The sequence below is a fragment of the Hylobates moloch genome, unplaced genomic scaffold (genome assembly GCF_009828535.3).
Source record: "Hylobates moloch isolate HMO894 unplaced genomic scaffold, HMol_V3 SCAFFOLD_11, whole genome shotgun sequence".
Taxonomy (NCBI): domain Eukaryota; kingdom Metazoa; phylum Chordata; class Mammalia; order Primates; family Hylobatidae; genus Hylobates; species Hylobates moloch.
The window spans coordinates 46,608,419-46,630,899 of NW_026652286.1; the positions used below are offsets into that span (position 1 = coordinate 46,608,419).

Sequence of the window (22,481 nt, forward strand, 5' to 3'; positions counted from 1 at the left end):
CTCAGCCTCTCCTCATCCCCTCTGGAAAAACCTTCCCTAATTTCTCAACTCTGAGGGATTATAACAGGCAGTACTTTTCCCCAGTTGGAGCACTACTAAAATTACTTGTTTTCAATAGTCTCCCCTTTATCCCGGCTTTCCCGGGTTTCATCACCCGCAGCCAACCTCAGTAGGGAAATATTATATCCAAAGACATCTGCTGAGAGACCATATTCACTAATGTTTATTACAGTATAATAATAATTGTTCTATTTTATCGTTTGTTATTTTTGTTAATCTCTTACTGTGCCTAATTTATAAATTAAACTTTTTTTTTTTTTTTTTTGAGACGGAGTCTTGCTCTGTCACCCGGGCTGGAGTGCAGTGGCGCGATCTCGGCTCACTGCAAGCTCCGCCTCCCGGGTTCACGCCATTCTCCTGCCTCAGCCTCTCCAAGTAGCTGGGACTACAGGCGCCCGCCACCACGCCCGGCTAATTTTTTTTGTATTTTTAGTAGAGACGGGGTTTCACCGTGGTCTCGATCTCCTGACCTCGTGATCCGCCTGCCTCGGCCTCCCAAAGTGCTGGGATTACAAGCGTGAGCCACCGCGCCCGGCCCTAAATTAAACTTTATCATAGGTACGTAGGTATAGGAAAAAACCAGCCAGGAGGCCCCGCAGTTCGGTGCTTCCTGCTAGCTCTGCCTACTTCAGTCTACGGCGTCTCCCTGACTAGTTTGACCCTCCGAGGGCCGCCGTAGTGCGTCGCCTCCGTTGCCGCGGAAACGACCCGGGACCTGGGAGGGAGCAAAGACGTTTCCCGCCGGCGGGAGCTGTGGTTGTGATTGAGAGAGGGGCTAGAGGCGGGTCCCAGCGCTGCCGCACCATGGCGGACCAGCTTTATCTGGAAAATATAGACGAGTTCGTCACGGACCAAAACAAGATCGTGAGCAGCTACTACTGGGGAACGCGGGCGTGCGACCGGGGTCCTGGGCCCGGCTAGGGCGGCGGGAGCCTTGACCCCCTCTCTGCTTGTGGCTTCGTGGGGACCAGGGGAGACAGGTCCCCACGAGGGGACCTGGGCGAGCTCTGTGCCCCAGAGCGAGCGAGGACTCGTCGGGAAGGTCCTCCGGCACACACGGAAGTCCGCGTCCCTTGGGTGGGCGTGCTGGGAACAGAGCCTGGGGCTGGAGCCGCGGAGACCGGGCGCGGAGGGAGGGCCGTTGGCTGAGAGTATTTCTAAGGCGTCCCTACACTTTTCTTTTAAGGTGGTTGGCGTTTAAAGTTTTAAGTTTACAGTTGAGGAAATTGTGTCTTAACTGTGTTAAGTTACAAGTTGCGTAACCTCCAGATACTGTTTCCTCTTCCTGGAAATTTAAGCATTGATAGAGGTTTGATCCGCTTCACAGGGGTGAGGAAAAGATCAAGCGAGATGATGGATGTGAGTGCACTTTGCAAACCGTGATGATTGAGTGCTTGCTGTGTGCCAAGGCACTTTAATCTTTACAGTGACCTCCCCGCACCCCATCCCAGGTCGGTGGTGGTATCCCGAGATGAGGAAATTGAAGCTGAGGGGCCAAATAAGTTGTTTATTTGCGGTTGGTAAGGGATAGGCAGTTTTTCAACCTAGGTCTGTTCTCTTACTAATGCTTTCTTCTGCATCACACTGCCTTTGCCTAACCTGTGCAAGTCTTCTAACTATTGGAAGCTTGACATTTGGAATTGGAAGAGACTTTGAGAGAAGAGAGTGCAGGCATCCTGGATCTAGGAGGAATGAAGGCTTGATGCTGGTAGTTCCCAATCTAATCTCTTATAAAAATATTTACCCACTTTGTTCATTTCCTGACCCCTGCACCACCTGTGCCCTTTAATGTTTGCATGGGTGCAACTTTCTTTAGAAGTTTCTGAGACATCACACTTCAAAGTCATCTAGCTTCTGGATGAGTTTTAGGATGGCTTTGGCTGGTGGCCCCCAAAAAAAGACATCATGAGGAAAGGGCCCGAGTAAAACAAGGAATGTGAGGAAAATGAGAGTTTTTTCTGTTAGGTATGTTCAGCCTGTCTTTTTAGATTACTTTTCATTAGTTCATGAAACAAACTTCTTAGCATTTTTAAGATAAATAGGTCCTGCCTACCCAGATAGATAGTTCTTGGCAAAACTGCAGTGGCATTTATTTTAATTTATAAGGCCTAATCATCTAAGAATAGGAATCTTTAGCAACAGACTCTCGGTTCTGATCTGCACTCTGGAGTCATCTAATAAAACATTTGAAAAATTTTTTCTTCTTACAGGTGACATACAAATGGCTGAGCTATACACTAGGGGTTCATGTTAACCAGGCCAAACAGTAAGTCCAGTTTACTACCAATTTTAATCACATTGGAGTTTTTTGTTGTTGTTGTTGTTGTTATGCTTTGCTTTTAACTCTACAGATAGCCTATAGATTAGAGCTAATTTGGTTTGCTGGCAATCATTGGCATTTCTTGGCTTGTAGCTGCCTAATTCCAATCTCTGCCTTCATTGTCATGGCATTCTCCCTGTATGTCTGTATCTTTGCATGTCCATCATATATGAACACCAGTCATACTGAATTACGAATCCAGCCTACTCCAATATGATCTTGTCTTAACTAATTACATGTGCGATAATTCTGTTTCTAAATAAGGTCACATTTTAAGGTATTGGGAGTTAGGGCTTTAACATACCTTTTTGGAGACATGATTCAGTCTATAATATGGATACAACAAATTTTGTTTATTCATCATTAATGGACATTTGGGTTATTTCCATATTTTGACTGCTATGAATGATGCTGTTATGAACACTCATGTATACAACATTCATGTATAAGTGTTTATATGAACATATATTTTCAGTTATCTTGGGTATATGTGTTAGTCCATTCTCATGCTGCTATGAAGACACACCTGAGACTGAATTTATAAAGACGAGGTTTAATTAACTCACAGTTCCGCATGGCTGGGGAGGCCTCAGGAGACTTGGCGGAAGGCATCTCTTCACAGGGTGGCAGGAGAGAGAATCAGTGTCAAGCGAAGGGGGAAGCCCCTTGTAAAACCATCAGATCTCGTGAGAACTCACTGTCATGAGAAGAGCATGGGGGAACTGCCCCCATAATTCAGTTATCTCCACCTGGTCCATCTTTAACACGTGGGGATTATTACAATTCAAGTTGAGATTTGGGTGGGGACACAGCCAAACTAGGATTGGAATTGCTGGGTCATGAGATAATTCTGTATTTAACATTTTGAGGAACTGACAAACTATTTTTCAAAATGGCTGCTCTGTCTTACAGTCCTAACAGTATATGAGTATTTCAGTTTCTCCACATTCTGGTCAACACTAACACTTTTTTTTCCCTCAGACTTCTCATGGATGAACTCTTTTTTTTTTTTTTTTGAGATGGGGTTTTACTGTGTTGCCCAGGCTGGATCTGAACTCAAGGATCCTCCCACCTCAGCCTACCAACTAGCTCTACAGGTGTACATCACACCTGGCAAAAACTTTTTATTATGTCTTATTTTAACCATCCTAGTGGATGTGAAGTGGTATCTCATAAATTATGTTGATTTGCATTTTCCTAATGATTAATGATGCTGAATATCTTTTCATATGCTGCTTGGCCATATCTTTGGAGAAATAGATATTCAAAATTTTGCCCATTTTTGTCATTGGGTATTTTTGGTTGTTGTTGAGTTTTAAGAGTTGTTTATATATTCTGAATACAAGACCCTGATTGAAAAATGATTTGCAAAAATTTTCTCCCATTCTGTGGATTGTCTTTGTACTTTCTTGATGGTGTGCTTTGAAGCACAGACATTTTTTGTTGTTGTTGTTGTTTGAGACAGGATGTCACTCTGTTGCCCAAGCTGGAGTGCAGTGGTGTCGTCTCAGCCCACTGCAGCCTTGACTTCCCTGGGCTCAGGTGATTTTCCCACCTCAGCCTCCTGAGTAGCCAGGACTACAGGTGCGTGCCACCACACTCATCTAATTTTTTTATTTTTTGTAGAGATGGAGTCTCGCCATGTTTCCCAGGCTGGTCCCAGGCTGGTCTTGAATTCCTAGGCTCAAGCCCCTGCCTTGGCCTCCCAAAGTGCCGGGATTACAGACATGAACCACCATGCCTGGCCCATGGAAGTTTCTATTGCTGATGAAGTCCAATTTATTTATTTTTCCTTTTGTTGCTTATGCTTTTTTAAGTTTAAATTTTAAAATGATTAAATTTTTTTAAATCTTACTATTTTTTTTTTTTTAGTAGAGACGAGATCTCGCTATATTGCCCAGGCTGGTCTCAAACTCCTGACCTCAAGTGATCCTCCTGCCTTGGCCTCCCAAAATGCTGGGATTACAGATACGAGCCACTGTGCCCGGCCTAAGAAGATTTTTTTTTCTTTTCTTTTTTTTGAGGCAGAAGCCTTGCTCTATCCCAGGCTGGAGTCCAATGGCATGCTCTCAGCTCACTGCAACCTCCACCTCCTTGGTTCAAGCTATTCTACTGCCTCAGCCTCCCAGGTAGCTAGGACTACAGGCATGTGCCACCACGCCCAGCCAATTTTATTGTATTTCTAGTAGAGATGGGGTTTCACCATGCTGGCCAGGCTGGTCTCGAACTCCTGACCTTAAGTGATCTGCCCGCCTCGGCCTCCTAAAGTGCTGGGATTACAGACGTGAGCCATCGTGCCCAGCCAAGATTTTTTAAATTGACAAATAAAGTTGTATATATTTATTGTATACAACATTATGTTTTGAAGTATATATACACTGTGGAATAGTTAAATCTAGCTAATAAATGTATTATATCACACAGTTATTTTGGTGGTGAAAACATTTAATGTCTATCATCTTTGCATTTTTCAAGAATATAGTATATCATCACTATGCTATACAATAGAGCTCTTGAACTTATTCCTGTCTAACTGTAATTATGTATCCTTTAGACTGACATCTCCACATTCCCCCTCCCCTAACCACCTCAGCCTATGGAAAGAAAATTCTGCTTTCCACTTCCGTGAGATCAACTTTTACAGATTCCACAAATGAGTGAGATCGTGTGGTATTTGTCTGTGTCTGGCTTATTTCAGTTAACATAGTCTCTTCCAGTTTCATCCATTTTGTTACAAATGATAGGATTTTATTCATTTTTATGGCTGAATAGTATTCCATTGTGTAATACACTATATTTCCTTTATCCATTTATCCATTAATGGACATTTGTTGATTCCATATTTTGGCCGTTGTAAATAGTGTTGCAGTAAACATGTGAGCGCAAATATCTCTGACATACTGATTTCATTTCCTTTGGATGTATATCCGTAGTGGGACTGCTGGATCATATGGTAGCTCTATTTTTGATATTTTGAGGAACCTCCATACCGTTTTACATAATGGCTGTATTAATTTACATTCCCACCAACAGTGTATAAGCATTCTCTTTTCTCCATACCCTTGTTGTGTTTTCTTTTTGATGTGTTGCTTGTGCTTCTGCAATAATATCTAAGAAGGCTTTGCCTAACCCAGGGTTGTGAAGATTTACTTTTGTGCTTTTTTCTAAGATTTTTTAGTTTTTGCACTTACATTTAATTCTGTAATCCACTTAGAGTTTAAAGAAATCATTGTTATCACTATATTTAAGTTTTCTGCAGATCATGTGCTTGTTAACATATTATTATTATTATTATTGTTTTGAGACAGGGTTTCACCCTGTTGCCCAGATGGAAATGTAGTGGCGCAATTTTGGCTCACTGCAACTTCGGCCTCCCAGGCTCAAGTGATTCTCCCTCCTCAGCCTCCTGACTAGCTGGAACTACAGGCGCATGCCACCACACTTGGCTACTTTTTGCATGTTTTGTAGAGACGGGGTTTTGCTGTGTTGTGCAGGCTGGTCTCGAACTCTCAGGCTGAAGCCATCCTCCTGCCTTGTCCTCCAAAGTGCTGGGATTGCAGGCATGAGCCACTGCACCTGGCCATGTACTTGTTAACATTAGAAATGCTTCAGTTGGATGGCTGTAGTGGCTCAGTTGTATCAGTCCCAACACTTGAGGAGGCTGAAGTAGGAGGATTGCTTGAGCCCAGGAGTTCAAGACGAGCCTGGGCAACATAGTGAGACCCCCATCTTTATAAAAAGTTTTTTTAAAACATGAGCTGGGTGTGGTGGCATGCACCTGTAGTCGTAGCTACTCGGAAGACTGAGGCAGAAGAATTGTCTGAGCCCAGGAGTTCAAGGCTGCAGTGAGCTATGATCACACCTGCGTGACAGAGCAAGACCCTGTCTCTAAAAGAGAAAGGAGAGAGAAAAAAGGAAGGAAAGAAAGAAAAGGAAATGCTTTAGTTCCTACAGTAAGACTATACTAAAGCTTTCAGATTAGGTGTTAGTTCAAGCTAATTTTTAAATGAATCACTGAAATATATAAATATTGACTATGTCTTCTAGGAATCACTTGGAGTTGATTTTTTGTGTATGGTGTAAGGAAAGGGTCCAGCGTCATTTTTTTGCACATGGGTATACAGTTATCCCAGCATTTTATAATTCATATTATTGTCTTGGCATTTTCTTGCTAATTATATGTCTTTCCCCACTCGAATATAAACTCTATGAAGGCAGGAAACTTGTCAGGTTCATCACTGTTCTGATTACTATTGCTGTGTCAGAAATCACCCCAAAATGTAGTGCCTGGAAACATCATTTTATTATGTGCATAGATTCTTTTGCTTTGGAATTTGGATAGGGCACAGTGGGAATGGCTTATGTCTGTTCCATGATGTCTGGCATCCCTGCTGGAAAGTCCCAATAACTGGAACCTGGTCATCTTTAGGCTTCTTTATGCACATGTCTGGCTGTTGATTCTGGCCGTCTGTTGGGCCTTTAGCTGGGGCAGTGGACTAGAGTGCTTGCATGTGGTCTATCTGTATGGCCTGGGCTTCCTCACAGCCTGGTGTCTCCAGGTAGTCAGACTTCTTACATAGAAGCTCAGGGCTCCAAAAGCTTGTGTTCCAGCACAATGTAGAGCCAATTGCCTTTTCTGACTAGCCTCAGAAGTCAAGCAGTGAATAACTGGCCATACCAGATTCAAGGAGTGGGCTCTACTTCTCAATGAGAGAATGTAGAAGAGCATATGGAATGGAAGATGCTGTCTCAGCCATCTTTGGAAAATATAATATGCCACAGTTATTCTGTCTTCAGTGTCAGGCACACAATGAATGCCAATACATGCTGAATGAATACCAAGCACTATGGTTTATGTTTGTTTTGAGATAAGAGTCTCACTCGATTACCCAGGCTGGAGTGCAGTGGTTCAAACATGTCTTCCTGTAGCCGTGACCTCCTGGGCTTAAGGGATCCTCCCACCTCAGCCTCCTGAGTAGCTGGGACCACAGGTACATGCCACCTTGCTGGCTGATTTTTTTATTTCGTAGAGATGGGATCTTGCTGTGTTGACCAGGCTGGTCTTGAATGTCTGGGCTCAAGCAGTCCTCCTGCCTCAGCCTCCCAAAGTGCTGAGATTATAGGCATGAGCCACCATGCTCGGCCTCACTATAGTATTTTCACAAACATTTCTCTCACGTAATTTTTTTTTTTTTTTTTTTTTCTGACGGCATCTCACTCTGTTGCCTAGGCCGGAGTGCAGTGGCAGAACTCGGCTCACTGCAGCCTCCGCCTTCCAGGTTTAAGTGATTCTCCTGCTTCAGCCTCCCGAATAGTGGGGATTACAGCGCCCGCCACCACGCCTGGCTAATTTTTGTATTTTTAGTAGAGACAGGGTTTCACGATCTTGGCCAGGCTGGTCTTGAACTCCTGACCTCGTGATCTGCCCACCTCGGCCTCCCAAAGTGCTGGGATTACAGGCTTGAGCCACCGTGCCCGGCCTCATACTGTTTTTTTTTAGCATTATTTCAGGCTATGTCGTACAACAGTAAACCTGACAGACAAAGTCCCTCCCCTGGTTGATTTAAACAAGATAATTTCAGACTGTGAAAATGCTGTGAAAGAATTAAGTTGGGTTAAAGAAAGCAGTATGGGCAATACACTGTACTCATCCTGGGGAACATTATGGGTGGAACTTATCAGGAGGGAAGATTAATGAATTAAAATGGGAAGCTGTAATTAATCATATGTGTAGGAAGTGTATCATGTAAGAAGTCATATATGTTGTTATTATTATTATTTTTTTTTTTTGAGATGGAGTCTCACTCTGTTGCCCAGGCTAGAGTACAATGGCGCAATCTCGGCTCACTGCAACCTCCGCCTGCGGGATTCAAGCAATTCTCCTACCTCAGCCTCCCGAGTAGCTGGGACTACAGGCACATGCCACCATGCCTGGCTAACTTTTTGTATTTTTAGTAGAGATGGGGTTTCACCATGCTGGCCAGGCTGGTCTTGAACTCCTGACCTGGTGATCCGCCTGCCTCGGCCTCCTAACATGCTGGGATTATAGCTGTGAGCCACTGTGCCCAGCCTGTTGTCATTCTTATTTAAGAATATTTTATATTTTGTTTATTAAAAAATATTTGGCTTAGGCCGGGCACAGTGGCTAATGCATGTAATCCTAGCACTTTGGGAGGCCGAGGAGGGCAGATTGCCTGAGCTCAGGAGTTTGAGACCAGCCTGGGCAACACGATGAAACCATGTCTTTACTAAAATACAAAAAATTAGCCAGCATGTGCCTGTAGTCCCAGCTACTTGGGAGGCTGAGGCAGGAAAATCACTTGAACCTAGGAGGCAGACATTGCAGTGAGCTGAGATTGCGCCACTGTACTCCAGCCTGGCAACAGAGTGAGACTCTATCTCCAAAAAAAAAAAAAAAAAGTTTGGCTTAAATTAGATAAAACACGTTTTAAAGATTCAAAAAGTAGGCAGGAATTCTTTCCCTTTTTCTTTTTTTTTTTTTTTTTTTTTTTTTGGAGATAGGGTTTTGCTCTTGTTGCCCAGGCTGGAGTGCAATGGCACAATCCCGGCTCACTTCAACCTCTGCCTCCCAGGTTCAGGTGATTCTCCTGCTTCAGCCTCCCGAGTAACTGGGATTACCGGCATGCGCCACCATGTGCCCAGCTAATTTTGTATTTTTAATAGAGACAAGGTTTCTCTATGTTGGTTAGGCTGGTCTCAAACTCTCGACCTCAGGTGATCCGCCTGCCTTGGCCTCCCAAAGTGCTGGGATTACAGGTGTGAGCCACCGCACCCGGCTGTAGGAATTATTTTTTAAAATAAGAGTTTGCTTTGCATTTTCTGTGAATAATATAAGAGAGAAGAACTGGGGTCAATTTGGGGAGACAAGTGCATAGAGGACAATGACTGATGATATGGGCAGGACTATTAGTTGTGGAAAAAAGATAGTGCATTTGGCCAGCAAGCTTGCGAGCATCTTGGGCATGGTACCTGCCTGTCATGTCTTCCTTTAGCATGGTCCAAACTAGCATCAATAAACCAAAATGTTCATGGATCTGTTAGCTCATTTATCCTTCTAACACAATTGTTGCAATGGAAAGAAACATTAGAGGGCAAAGAGGAGGAATCAGCAAAAATCCTGACTAGGGCACCTTTTTGTATTCAAGGTGTTAACAGTCTAGAAGGGATGCCTCATATGTAAAATAAGTAGTTAGAAGGCAGGGTGATATGTGCTGTAATAATACATATGGGATAAGATTTGTTAGAGCTTGGACGGCAAAGGCTCATTGTCTAGGCATGATGGCTCACTCCTGTAATCCTAGCATTTTGAGAGGCCAAGGCAGGAGGATCGCTTGAGCCCAGGGGTTCGAGGCCAGGCTGGGAGATATAACAAGAGCCAGTTTCTACCAGGAAGAAAAAATGATAATAATAACCAGGCATGGTAGCATGTACCTGTGGTCCTATTTACTTAGGAGGCTGAGGAAGGAGGATGGCTTGAGCCCAGGAATTCAAGGTTACAGTGAGCTGTGCCACTGCACTTCAGCCTGGGTGACAGAGTGAGACTTTATCTCTTTAAAAAAAAAGATGTGCCCTGGTAACCTGATGGTGTTGGGGAAGGGTTCATACTTCATAGAGGAGGTGACAACTGAGCTGCTGTCTTGATGAGAAATTAGGTAGTTGAGGCCTGAGAAGAGCCTTCTAGGCAGAAGGAAGGGCATATACAAAGGAATAAAGAGAACTGTAGAATATTTCATAAGGATGAAGATAGTGTAGGTATGATGGGGAATGGTCAGAGATACAGGGCCCAGAACAAGAAGGGTCTTACCTGTCATTGCTAGAGATTTGAAGTTGATCCTTAGGGGATGAGAAGCTACTGAAAGCTTTGTTACACTTTTTTTTTTCCTCCCTTTTTGTGGAAAACGAGGTCTCGCTATATTGCCCAGTCAGGTCTTGAACTCCTGAACTCAAGCTGTCCTCCCGCCTCTGCCTCCCTGACAGCTGGGATTACAGGCGTGAGCCACCGCGCCTGGCGCTACTGAAAGCTTTATAACAAGGAATTATATTTCAGACAAGACTCTCTAGCAACCTTTTCAACATCAACAGTGACTAATAGGCATTGCAAATTTAATATGCCCCAAAACCTAACTCCTGACTTCTTCCCTCAACACCTGCTTTTCCTGCTTTTCCCCCATCTCAGTGAATTACAGCTTCCTTCTTTGGGTTGCCTAGTCCAGTCATTTTTGACTCTTCTTTCTCTTACACTTCAACACAGTATATCAGCAAATCCTGTTGTTTCTCACTTTAAAATATACCCAGAATTCATTCACTGATTACTACCTGCACTGCTACCGCCCCAAACTGAGCCACCAATCATCTCTAGGCTGGTTTATTGCAATAGCCTCCTAACTGGTCTCCTTGCTTCCTCCCTTGCCCCTCTACAGTATATTGTCCACATAACCTTCTCAGATCCTTCTGAAAGGTGAGATCACGTTACCTCTGCTCTCAACTTTCTAATGGCTTCTTAAAGTCCTATGGTACTCACAAAGCCCTATGTGCCTGGTACTCTGCCCTCTCTCCCCTACTACTGTCCTTATTCCACTACAGCACACTGGCCTCCTTTCTGTTCCTTGGATCTTGCTGACCTTCCTGCCTCAGAACCTTGGCATTTGCTGGACTCTCTGCCTAGAACATTGTTTCCCAAGGTATCCACCTTGCTGGCTGGCTCCCTCCCTCCCTGCAGGGCTCTGCTAATGAGGCCTTCCCTAATCACCTTATATAAAATAACAAAACTTCTCAGGCACCCTCTGTCCTCCTTAACTTACTTAATTTTGTTTCCATAGACTTACTGTCATCTGAGATTATATATTATATGTTTATTGTGTGTCTCATTTCTAGAATGTAAGCTCTAAGAACAGACTTTGCTTTATTCACTGTTCTTTCCCAAGGCATAGAACATAAAGTAACCACTCAGTAAAGTTTTGTTGACTGAATGACTTGATTTGCATTTTTTAATCTTCACTCTGGCAGCATCATGGGTAATGAAGGTGAGGTGGGGAGGAGAAGAGGAATTGATACTTGGAATTGAAATAGTCTAGTCAAGAGATTTGGAGGGCGTGAAGTCAAGAATTACTTGGGAAGGAGAGCTGATGAAACTTGGCAACTCACTGGATAGGAAGAAGTGAAGGATAATGACTCCCAGATTTCTGGCTTGCGTGGTTTCAGCAGATGATGTTGTTGTCAGGGATGGATGAAATAAACCGAGGAAAATATGTAGTAGGGTGACCAGCCACCCTGGGTTTGCCCAGGATGGTCGGTTTTGTCACTGCAAGTTCCACATCCCAAGAAACCCCTCAGACCCAGGCAGACAGGAATGGTCAGTCATTCTAATACACAGAGTGAAAAAAACAGCTAAAGACAGAACACTAAGAGTTAAGGAGAGGGAGGAGGTAGAGAAGTCTCTTCAGAAAGTGAAGCAGAAGCAGGGAGAGGGGTAGCAGGAGACTCAGTGGGGCATGGTTTTATGGAAGCTGAGAGAGCAGGCTCTTCAAGAAGAGAGTGAACAGCAATGTAGGTTGAGTTTCTCTGGGGATTTTTTAATTTCTAGCTGTGCTTGGCAGAAGTATATTATAGAGAGACTGTAAATGTTTCTCGAAATGAAAGACATGTTATGTCTCTTTTTGTTGTTTTTGAACTAGATTATTGAACGGAGCCAACTTCTGATACTTGCTGGATCATAGAGTAAAAATGAATTTAGAGATTTTACTAAAAGCAACATTATTTCTGCATTTAGTATTTGGCTATCTCAGGTTAATGAATTATTCTGAATACTGGGCAATGTGAGTAAGCTGTTACATTCTGCATTTCTGAACCAGCATTAAATCTGAGGAATAATAAAATTGGAATTTCAGAGCTCGACATTTGTGATCATATACTTAGTAGTTCTTAATGTTTTGGAGTAATTCACTCTTCAGAATCCATTGAAAACCCTCACACATCTCCTTCCAAAAAAGCACATAAACATTTGCTGAAACTTTAGGGTTGAAGGGTTGTAGATGGCCACCTGAATCCCAGGTTAAAAGAATCACTAATCTAATATAACACTCCTGTTTACGCCTTGGGATATTAAGAGGCCTAGACAAATTAATTAACTTATCCAGAGCTTAGACAGTTACCAAACTACTTCTTGATTCAGTGTTCTATTTATTATGTATCATTGCCACTGTTTTAATGCAGGTTCAGTCCCTCTTGGTCTATTATTAATCTTATTTCAGTTAATGTACTGATCACTGTGCCAGCTCCAAACACGTGAACTCTACTCCCCATGTCCTGTCTAAAGTCCATCCTTTTTTTTTTCAACTGTCCATAGGCCAAGGAAAAATGCTGCTGTTCAGAAAATTTGATGGACTACCAGATTTCATATATCTTTTAAGTCATTAATTAAGAGTTGATCATGTAAAAACTCTTACTGGTGACTTACTTGTGCCTTCTTTTCTTTGGAATAGGATGCTGTATGATTATGTTGAAAGGAAACGAAAAGAAAATTCAGGAGCCCAACTGCATGTTACCTATTTGGTGTCTGGCAGTCTCATTCAGAATGGACATTCTGTAAGTCCTCAGAGCCTTGTAATGAGCTTAAATGTGTTTGTGTTATGAAGAGTGTTATAACATAGTTCAGGGGAGAGAAAAAATTAAGATTCTGTGTTATAGTAGTTTTAAAGAGCTATTTGATGGTGATGATTATTTTGGATTTTTAGATTAAATCTAAAACTGAGAAGTTTGGGTAATATCTTGGCTGTGATGCAGAGACTGTATCATTATTATGCAATAAGATGTTAGGAGACTGCTTCTGTTATTCCCTATATCTCATTTTTTCCCCTTGAAGGTATATGGAGAACAATGGTGTTTAATTTTCCACCTGTTCAAATTTCAAACCATGAATACAAGTATTCAAAAATTATAATTTTTTTAACTGAACTTCTTTTAATTTTGAACATTCATTTGGGTAGGCTTATGTCTAAGTGCCTGAAGGGTAAGAGTTTTTGGCAGGAGCATAGCTAATGCAGTGCATAGGCTGGGAACATTTTATTCTCCTTCCTCTTCTTTTTGTAGTCCCACCTGGTATCTGGTCATCGGGCAACACAGGTGACTGCTAGATTTCATCATCCTGACTGTAAAGCTTTCTCAGGTCTGCTTGACTTTTCTCTTAGCTATTTTCATGTCCCTTTCAGGGGCACAGGGATCATTCTATTACTCCCATGCCTTGGTGGCTACCAGAAGCTCTGCTAAGATATCTTGTTCCCTCTCCTGCACCAAACTGGGCCTTGGGAACTTTAATAATTCCCCCTCTCTGGCGTCCTCCCAAAAGTAAGGCATACCTGCTCCTTTCTCACTTCCTCAAACTTCCTATCTGAAGGTTCTTTCGGGCATAAAAAGCCCCATGGGACTTGGCCCAAAGGTCAGGTGGCCGCTTCTCAGAGATCCACTATGTTTCCCTCTTTCCTTTGATTTCCCCTCAGAATCATAAGTTCAGAGCCCTGATTTGTCAAAATATTGACTGGATTTGTTTTTTAGTGATTGAGTCCCCAGCATGTGAGATTTAAAACTGAAATGTCAGGCTGGGTACAGTGCCTTGCTCCTGTAATCCCAGCCCTTTGGGAAGCTGGGTTGGGAGAATCACTTGAGCCCAGGAGTTCGAGACCAGCCTGGGCAACCTAGCGAAACTCCATCTCTACAAAAAATACAAAAATTAGCCGGGCATGGTGGCATGCGCCTGTAGTCCCAGCTACTCAGGAGGCTGAAGTGGGAAGGATCACTTGAGCCCATAAGGTCAAGGCTGCAGCGAGCTGTGATTGCGCCACTGCACTCCAGCTTGGGTGATATAAAATAAAACTGGAATGTCAATTTAGTAATTTACAAGGAGCAACAAAACTGCTAGAGGGATCCGATCCTTATACTCTTTAGCCAACATATTCTTTTCTTGTTTGCAAGCTATTTGGCAAGCCAAAAGATAACCAAGATATTTGCAAGTGTAAAATAAGATGTCATTTATATCTCTGAAGCAAAGTTAAACAGATGTGACTCATTTACTTGCAGAGATAAACCTGTCTCCAGAGTTCTGCCACTGTAGAGCTCTTGAATGGATACTGTCAAAGTTTATAGCTGATTGTCATATTTTCTTCTGTTTCCAGGGTCAACTGACCTTCCGTCTCCTTCTTTAGTTATGTCAGTACCCTCAATCTAGTCATATTCAAGCCTTTACTTGGGAATCATTATGTTTCTTTAAAGCAGTGATTTTTATTTTTTTTTGGTCATTGATCCCCTTGAGAATCTGAAAGAAAAATGCATATGTTGACATTCATAAAATTTTGAGTTCATGGATCTTCTGGAATAGGATCCAAAGTTAAGAATTTATGTTTTAAGATAAGGTAGATTTTTACTCAAACTGACCCATTATAACAGGGGCTCTTAATTTAGGATTCTTAGATAGTCTTTATGGTTGGTCTTCAAAGTCCAGGGTTTTCTTGGATGACACTGAACGTGTTCAAATTGTGTTCCTCAGTGCATATTTCTGAGACCATTTTTCAAAATGATGTATAACCTATAATCAGTTAAAAACTTCTAAGCCATGGCTTGCTTATAAAAAGTTCTTCTGTTTCTAAGTATAAGATGGTATTTAAATTCTGCCTATCTTTTTTTAGCAGGAGAATGCTTTTTCTTTTTTTTTTTTTTGTTTGTTTTTTTGAGACGGAGTCTTGCTCTGTCGCCCAGGCTGGAGTGCAGTGGCGCCATCTCGGCTGACTGCAAGCTCTGCCTCCTGGGTTCACACCATTCTGCTGCCTCAGCCTCCCGAGTAGCTGGGACATAGGTGCCCACCACCACACCTGGCTAATTTTTTGTATTTTTAGTAGAGACGGGGTTTCACCATGTTAGCCAGGATAGTCTCGATCTCCTGACCTCGTGATCCGCCCGCCTCGGCCTCCCTAAGTGCCGGGATTACAGGCGTGAGCCACTGCGCCCGGCCGAGAATGCTTTCTCAAACAAAATCTTCATCAGAGTTCTATATATAAAATTTATTAAGAGTGGGGTTGCTGTGGTTGAAGTGGTTGTGAGGATTTCGGAGCCCTGGACTTGCCCTCCCAATAGCCTCACTGGGAAGCTCTGTGGAACCCTGTAGAACAAACTGACCAAATGTGGATGCTTACCTATGCCTTTTTTCCCTTAAAGGGAATCCTCCTAAGGAAAGGCAAATTATTAAGCATTATGATCAGGTTTCGTTCTTTTAATTCTCTATTAATAATTTCCTTTTTAAGTTTTTAGCGCTTCTAGAAAGAAAAAAGACATTACGCGGCTTTGTATGAAATTTATTATTATTATTATTGGTTTTTTTTTTTTGAAACGGAGTCTTGCTCTGTCGCCCAGGCTAGAGTGCAGTGGCGTGAACTCAGCTAACTGCAAGCTCCGCCTCCTGGGTTCACATCATTCTCCTGCCTCAGCCTCCCGAGTAGCTGGGACTACAGGCGCCCGCCACCACACCCGGCTAATTTTTTTTTTTTTTTGTATTTTTAGTAGAGACGGGTTTCACCATGTTAGCCAGGATGGTCTCGATCTCCTGACCTCGTGATCCACCCGCCGCGGCCTCCCAAAGTGCTAGGATTACAGGCATGAGCCACCGCACCCAGCCTTGTTTTTATTATTTATTTATTTATTTATTTTTTGAGACAGGGTCTCACTTTGTCATCCAGGCTATAGTGCAGTGGCAGAATCTCGGCTTACTGTAGCCTCAATCTCCTGGGTTTAAGCCATCTTCCTGCCTCAACCCCCCCAAGTAGCTGGGATTACAGGTGCTCGCCACCATGCCCAGCTAATTTTTGTATTTTTTGTAGGGACAGGGTTTTGTCATGTTGCCCAGGCTGGTCTTGAACTTCTAAGCTCAAGTGATCTGCCCTTTTTGGCCTTTCAAAGTGCTAGGACTGCAGAAGTGAACCACTGTGCCTGGCCTGGATTTTTTTAAATGTAAATAATTTTTATTTTTCCAATGATTATTATAAAAAATGTTTAACAACATATAGAACGGGAAAGCTTTCTTCAAATCTCATCCCAGAGATTCTTCCAGAGGATTATTTGAAAATTTCAAGGAAATGTTTGGTTGGTTCTTTCTGTAATGTGAAGAACTGTCAATCTGATCTATGCTTTATGGGTTCCCTATTAGCTTTTCATCTAATGATTTTAACTGAGATTAGTTTTAATCATTGCCTAAATCATTAATTCACTAAAGGTTACAAAATGGTGATGTTTTGCCTTGAACTCCTGGGTCCAAGCGATCCCCTTGCCTCAGCTTCCTCAGTAGCTGGGACTGTAGACATGCACCACCATGCCCGGCTAATTTTTTATTTTTATTTTTGTTAGAGACGAGGTCTCACTATGTTGTCCAGACTGGTCTTAAACTTCTGGGCTCAAATGATCCTCCACCTTTGGCCTCCGTAAGTGCTGGGATTATAGGCATGAACCACAGCACCTGGCCTTTCTGTTTTTTTAGCTGTAATTTTTCTATGAATAGTTTTCTCTCATCAACTAGCCATGTTTTCCCTGTTATGCTAAGAACAGAGGGCTTACCCCCTCCTAGGCTCTGGGTTTGTGGATGCTCCCTAACTCCCGTGTCCACTTTAATAGGAACCCATTGAATCAGAGCTCCACTCTGGTCTGCATTGTTTTAGCACCAGCTGGCATTTCCATTCTGTTGTTTTTATGTACTTTCAGTATCCCCCAAGGCAGTATATAGCCACACTGACCTGTGGTCTATTTGGATCTTCTCATGAGGTGCGAATTACTGTTTTTAGGGCTCTTACTGCAAACTGCATAGGTTTTGAGTGATTCATTCCTAATGGTCTGTAATTTTTATAATAAGCTCTGTAATTTTTAGTGTGCAGTTTTACGGAACATGACTTTTTTATTCCCTTGAATAAACCAATGAAAATGACATTTTTAGGAGTGCCAGTTTTAAGAGAAAACACATTATGAGAACATTAATAATCCCAGCTCAAACTTATGGTTACACTTTTTAAAAAACTTATTTGATGTTTAGATTGCTGTTTTTTTTAGTGTTGTGAATTTTGGTGGTTCCGAACATTAACAAAAATACCTATTTGCTTTAGACAAATATACGAGGTTTAGAAAAGCAAAACCAGTATTATTACCAACAATTTGATTACTGAAGATAAGATTTCTTTGCAGTTCTTTGTCTGTAGGATATGTCCTGCTAAGGATGCACAGTCATCCTGTATTTTAGAATCACTTGAAATAATTCCTCACTGTACTGAAGACACCCATATCTAGTTCAATTCAATTTTTTTTTTCCATTTTGCTTTCAATTGATAGGTTCCCTCCTTTCCCTTACAGGTAACTGTTACATTGGGTTTGCCTTCTCCTTCCATTGTTTTATATATATATATATTTTTATTTTATTTTATTTTTTTATTTTTATTTTTTTGAGATGGAGTTTTGCTCTGTTGGCCAAGCATTGGAGTGTAGTGGTGTGATCTCAGCTCACTGCATCCTCTGCCTCCCGGGTTTAAGCAGTTTTCCACCTCAGCCTCCCGAGTAGCTGGGATTACAGGTGCCCACCACCACGCCTGGCTAATTTTTTTTTGTATTTTAATAGAGACGGGGCTTTGCCATCTCAGCCAGGCTGATCTTGAACTCCTGACCTCGTGATCCACCCGCCTCGGCCTCCCAAAGTGCTGAGATTACAGGCGTGAGCCACTGCGCCTGGCCCGTTGTATATATTTTAAATATAAGAAAATATATATTCATTTTGCCTCTCTTTGTTAGATAAGTGTTTTCATATGTGCAACCTATTTTGCACTCTGCTTTTTTTTTACATAACAGTAGATTCAGAGCATCACTCCACAGCAGTTATAGAAATATTCCTCATTAATTATTATAGCCACATAGTGCCACATTGATAGAGATACCTTAGCTTATTCAGCAATCCCTTGTTGGTAGCTGTTATTTACGATCTTTGGCTATTACAAATATTAATAGTGCTGTAGTGAATAGCTTAGTGGCTGTGTGTTTTGTATATTTTTGCTAGTGTGTTTCAGGGTTACATTCCTAGAGTAGGATTGCTTGGTCAAAGGGTGAGTGCATGTGTACTTTTGTTGGATATTGCCAAATATCACTCTGTTTCTTGTTCCTACCAACAATGTATGAGAGTGCCTGTTTCCATATAGCATTATGTTTTAATGTGTTTTAGGGCTATTTATATTTCTTTTTCTGTGAACTGTCTGTTCCTGCCACTTGCCCTTTTTTTTTTTTTCTTTTTTGAGACGGAGTCTTACTCTGTCACCAGGCTGGAGTGCAGTGGCGTGATCTCAGCTCACTGCACCCTCCGCCTCCCGGGTTCAATCAACTGTCCTGCCTCAGCCTCCCGAGTAGCTGGGACAACAGGCACGCACCACCATGCCTAGCTAATTTTTGTGTTTTTAGTAGAGTCAGGGTTTCACCATGTTGACCAGGGAGGTCTCCATCTCTTGACTTCGTGATCTGCCTGCCTTGGCCTCCCAAAGTACTGGGATTACAGGCATGAGCAACCGCATCTGGCCTTTCTTGCCCGTTTTCTAAAGAGTTGTTAGTCTTTGTTTTCTTTATTTTTAGAAGTTGTGTATTAACCCTTTGTGATGTAAGTTGCAGATTTTTTTCCGCTTTATCGTTTGTTTTTGTACTTAAAATTTTTTTTTCATTTAAAAGTTGTTTTTTTTTTTAAATAGATTATTTCAGTTATTTCTGGATTTTGAATTATACTTAGGAAATGTTCCCTCTTTCTTAGGTTATAGCAGGTTATAGAATTCACACATGTTTTCGTGTGCATATGTGTGTTCTTCTCTTTTTTTTGAGACCAAGTCTCACTCTGTCACCCAGGCTGGAGTGCAGTGGCACAATCTCAGCTCACTGCAACCTCCGCCTCCCAGGTTCAAGTGATTGTCCTGCCTCACCCTCCTGAGTAGCTGGGATTACAGGCACCTGCCACCACGCCCAGCTAATTTTTGTATTTTTAGTAGAGACAGGGTCTCACCATATTGGCCAGGGTGGTCTCGAACTCCTGACCTCAGGTGATCCACCCACTTCGGCCTCCCAAAGTGTTGGGATTACAGGCGTGAGCCACCACACCCGGCCTTATTTTTTACATTTAAATCTCTGATCCATTTAGAATTTATTTTGGTATATGATGTGAGGAACAGATCCAATTTTTATCTGGTTCCATGTGATTATACAGTAATTCTTATTAAATCACTCACTAAAAAGCCTTTGCTCACACTGATTTGAGATGCTGTATTTTTTTAATTGTAGTACTGAAATCTGTGCTAGATCACTTTCCTTAACCTTATTGAGAAGTTTTAAGATAAGCAAATTATTATTTTTTTCCTGAAAGTAAGCAAATTAAAAGTGAGTCTGACTTTATTAAATTATAACATATATTTTAAGGAGTGCCTGCTGTTTTCCTAATTTCACATCCAAGCACAATTGAATTATTGGGGCAAGGAAACTGAAATTGGAGATTCTTACATTAAGCACTAATAAAGTGTTATTTTCTTACAGTGCCACAAGGTTGCAGTAGTGAGAGAAGATAAATTGGAAGGTAAGTGTTTTAGTGACTTAGCAAGTTTTTCCTCTTATGGCATCAATGTAGGTGCAATAAAAAATCTGCCTCTAACATCTGCGTATAATATATTTAGCTATTTAACTGAATAGCCCAATATTCATTTTATTAGTAGTTTTTAAAGCATGTTAAAATATGATACTACATCTGCCTGACTTCCCATTTTTAGGGCCAATAGCCGCTGACATTTATAAAGCATTTTTATCACAGAATTTCAAAACTCGTGACACATGCAGAAACTGTTACGAATACCATATGAGCTACCTCATCAACTGTAAAAAGACAGTGGCAGTTTTTTTAGGAAACAAGTTAAAGAATGCTTTTCTGGAAGTCAGAAAGACTTCTAAATAACTTCTAAATTAAATTTGTCTAACTGTTTCAAGACTATCAGTGCTACCATTCGATTGTTTAAAAACCCAATTCAAAGGAATTTAATAACAGTCAGGGTCCTCATGATCTTGGACCTATATCTCAAGACAAAACCTGTACTGTTGTACTTTGTATATAAAGGCTCCTTGGCCTGCAGGCCCCATTTCACAGATTGGGACTGAGGAAGGTGGAGGGCAGCCCCACGCCAGGGACACAAAAAATATGTGTATTTTAAAAAGAAAGAGCTCCTGCCCATAGGGGTAGGGTGGGGGTATTTTACCAAATTTAACTCTGAAGTATTCAGAGTGGTGGGTTTGTCCACTTTTTACTTTCTGAATTCTCACAGTGTTAAGCAAAGCAAAATTTCTTTATTCTGTAGATATGTAATGATTATCTACTATGTGCCAAGCTCTATACTAGGCACTGGGGACATGGAACAAGTTAGCTGCAATCCCTTCCTTCACGGAACCTAACATTTGTTGTGGTGTTGTGTTTCTCCTCCGTAGAATTACCTAGTTAGTAATTGTTTTTATTATAGAGTTGCTTTCTCTAAACTAAAATTGAAATATATAAATGAGTATTCTCAGATAGAAATTACTTAGTCCTCTTTAATTATATGCTATAGTGTAAGGCTCTTTTCTGACCGAAAGAAAAAGATCATCGTAGTCATCATCAATCATTAATATTTACTAAAAGTGTCCACTGGATGAGTGATACCCTCACAGGTGCTGTCCTTAGAAATGACTCACCACAACCTACTTTGTCATAATGTCCCCATTGCAGACAGAAGAGTTGATGTTTTACTGTATATTTGGCTGTGTGGCCTTTTAGAGTTTTTTGGACCACCACAGATTACAAATGCTTTAATGCAGAAGGGTTTCTTGTTAAAGTCCCCACATGCTATGAAGTTTGTATATTAACAGACTGCTTTTCCTGTTGACTTGTAGCAGTGAAGTCCAAGCTAGCTGTGACTGCCAGCATCCATGTGTACAGCATCCAGAAAGCCATGCTAAAGGACAGTGGGCCTCTGTTCAATACTGACTATGACATCCTTAAAAGCAACTTGCAGAACTGCAGCAAGTAAGCTTCTTAATGTTCCTTGTGGGCTTCTTTACGAATTGATTTTGTAAGATGTTTACACAGTGGCTGCCTCTTAAGAGTGAATGCCAAGTCTAGTAAAACCCCATTTATCTTGCAGTAAGAAACATGCCTGGTTTTATTAGTACATCATAAGGTGAAAAATAGCAGCCACAACCCATATTGAAAACCCAGTGGACTCCCCATAAATCTATTTCTCATGTATTTATCCTGTCACTGCCACCAGAAATGTTTGTCGTGCCCTAACTCCCTTACCCAGTCTCTGCTTGTCTAAATCCTACCCATCCTTCAAGAACCAGTTCAAATGTTGTCCTTAAAAAAACAGTTCCTAATTTGATATCCCTCTACTTTTCATCCAAAAGCAACTTTTTCTTGAGCTTCCATAGCCAGGATCAGGTTTTTTAAATCTTTTGTATCCTTAACAGCACAAGGAGGTAATGGACTATACTGCATGTACATTTTGGAAATTGGTGGTCACAGGCTTGAGTTGTGGCTTTGCTGCTTAGTAGCCCAGTGGCATTGGACAAATTACTTGAACTCTTTGAGCTTTGGTTTCTTCGCCTTTAAATTTGATGTAATAATGTCTCCTTTGTGGGGTTGTATTGAGAATTCAGATCAGTTCCCCAGACATACATTGAGCACGTACTACTTTGACAGGTACTGAGCAAAATCATTTGAATTCATTCAGCACATATCTCATGAGTACCTATGACATACCATACAGTATAGAGTGAATGTGCCCGCGTGCCTTTTCATGTAACTGATGGGAGACAGGCAGTTATGGTACAGTGTAAGAGTGCTGTAATAGGAGGAATATTGGGAGAAGACGTTGGCGGGGGCACTTATCTCCCACTTTTGGATGGATAGAGTGAGGGGACAAGACTGTTATAACTTATGACACTGAAGGTCATGATATCTCAGGTGAGGCCTGACGGCCCAGTAGAAATAGCCAGGCAAAGGAAAAATGAGAGACTAAGG

The 22,481-nt window shown here is 41.8% G+C and overlaps 1 protein-coding gene across 2 annotated transcripts in view; it reads left to right on the top strand.

Moving 5' to 3' along the window:
- Positions 1 to 767: 767 nt before the first annotated feature.
- Positions 768 to 22,481, top strand: part of POLD3 (DNA polymerase delta 3, accessory subunit) — a 50,559-nt gene continuing 28,845 nt past the window's right edge. Inside the window, exons 1-5 of one of the 2 annotated variants that reach the window (XM_032166937.2) lie at positions 768 to 924; positions 2,271 to 2,326; positions 12,883 to 12,985; positions 19,976 to 20,015; positions 21,353 to 21,485. In XM_032166937.2, coding sequence (XP_032022828.1) covers positions 865 to 924; positions 2,271 to 2,326; positions 12,883 to 12,985; positions 19,976 to 20,015; positions 21,353 to 21,485 — 392 coding nt within the window. In that variant the 5' untranslated portion in view covers positions 768 to 864. Of the gene's footprint in view, positions 925 to 1,302; positions 1,420 to 2,270; positions 2,327 to 12,882; positions 12,986 to 19,975; positions 20,016 to 21,352; positions 21,486 to 22,481 lie in introns of those variants that run through there. The other variant, XM_058446806.1, reaches the window with a different exon arrangement.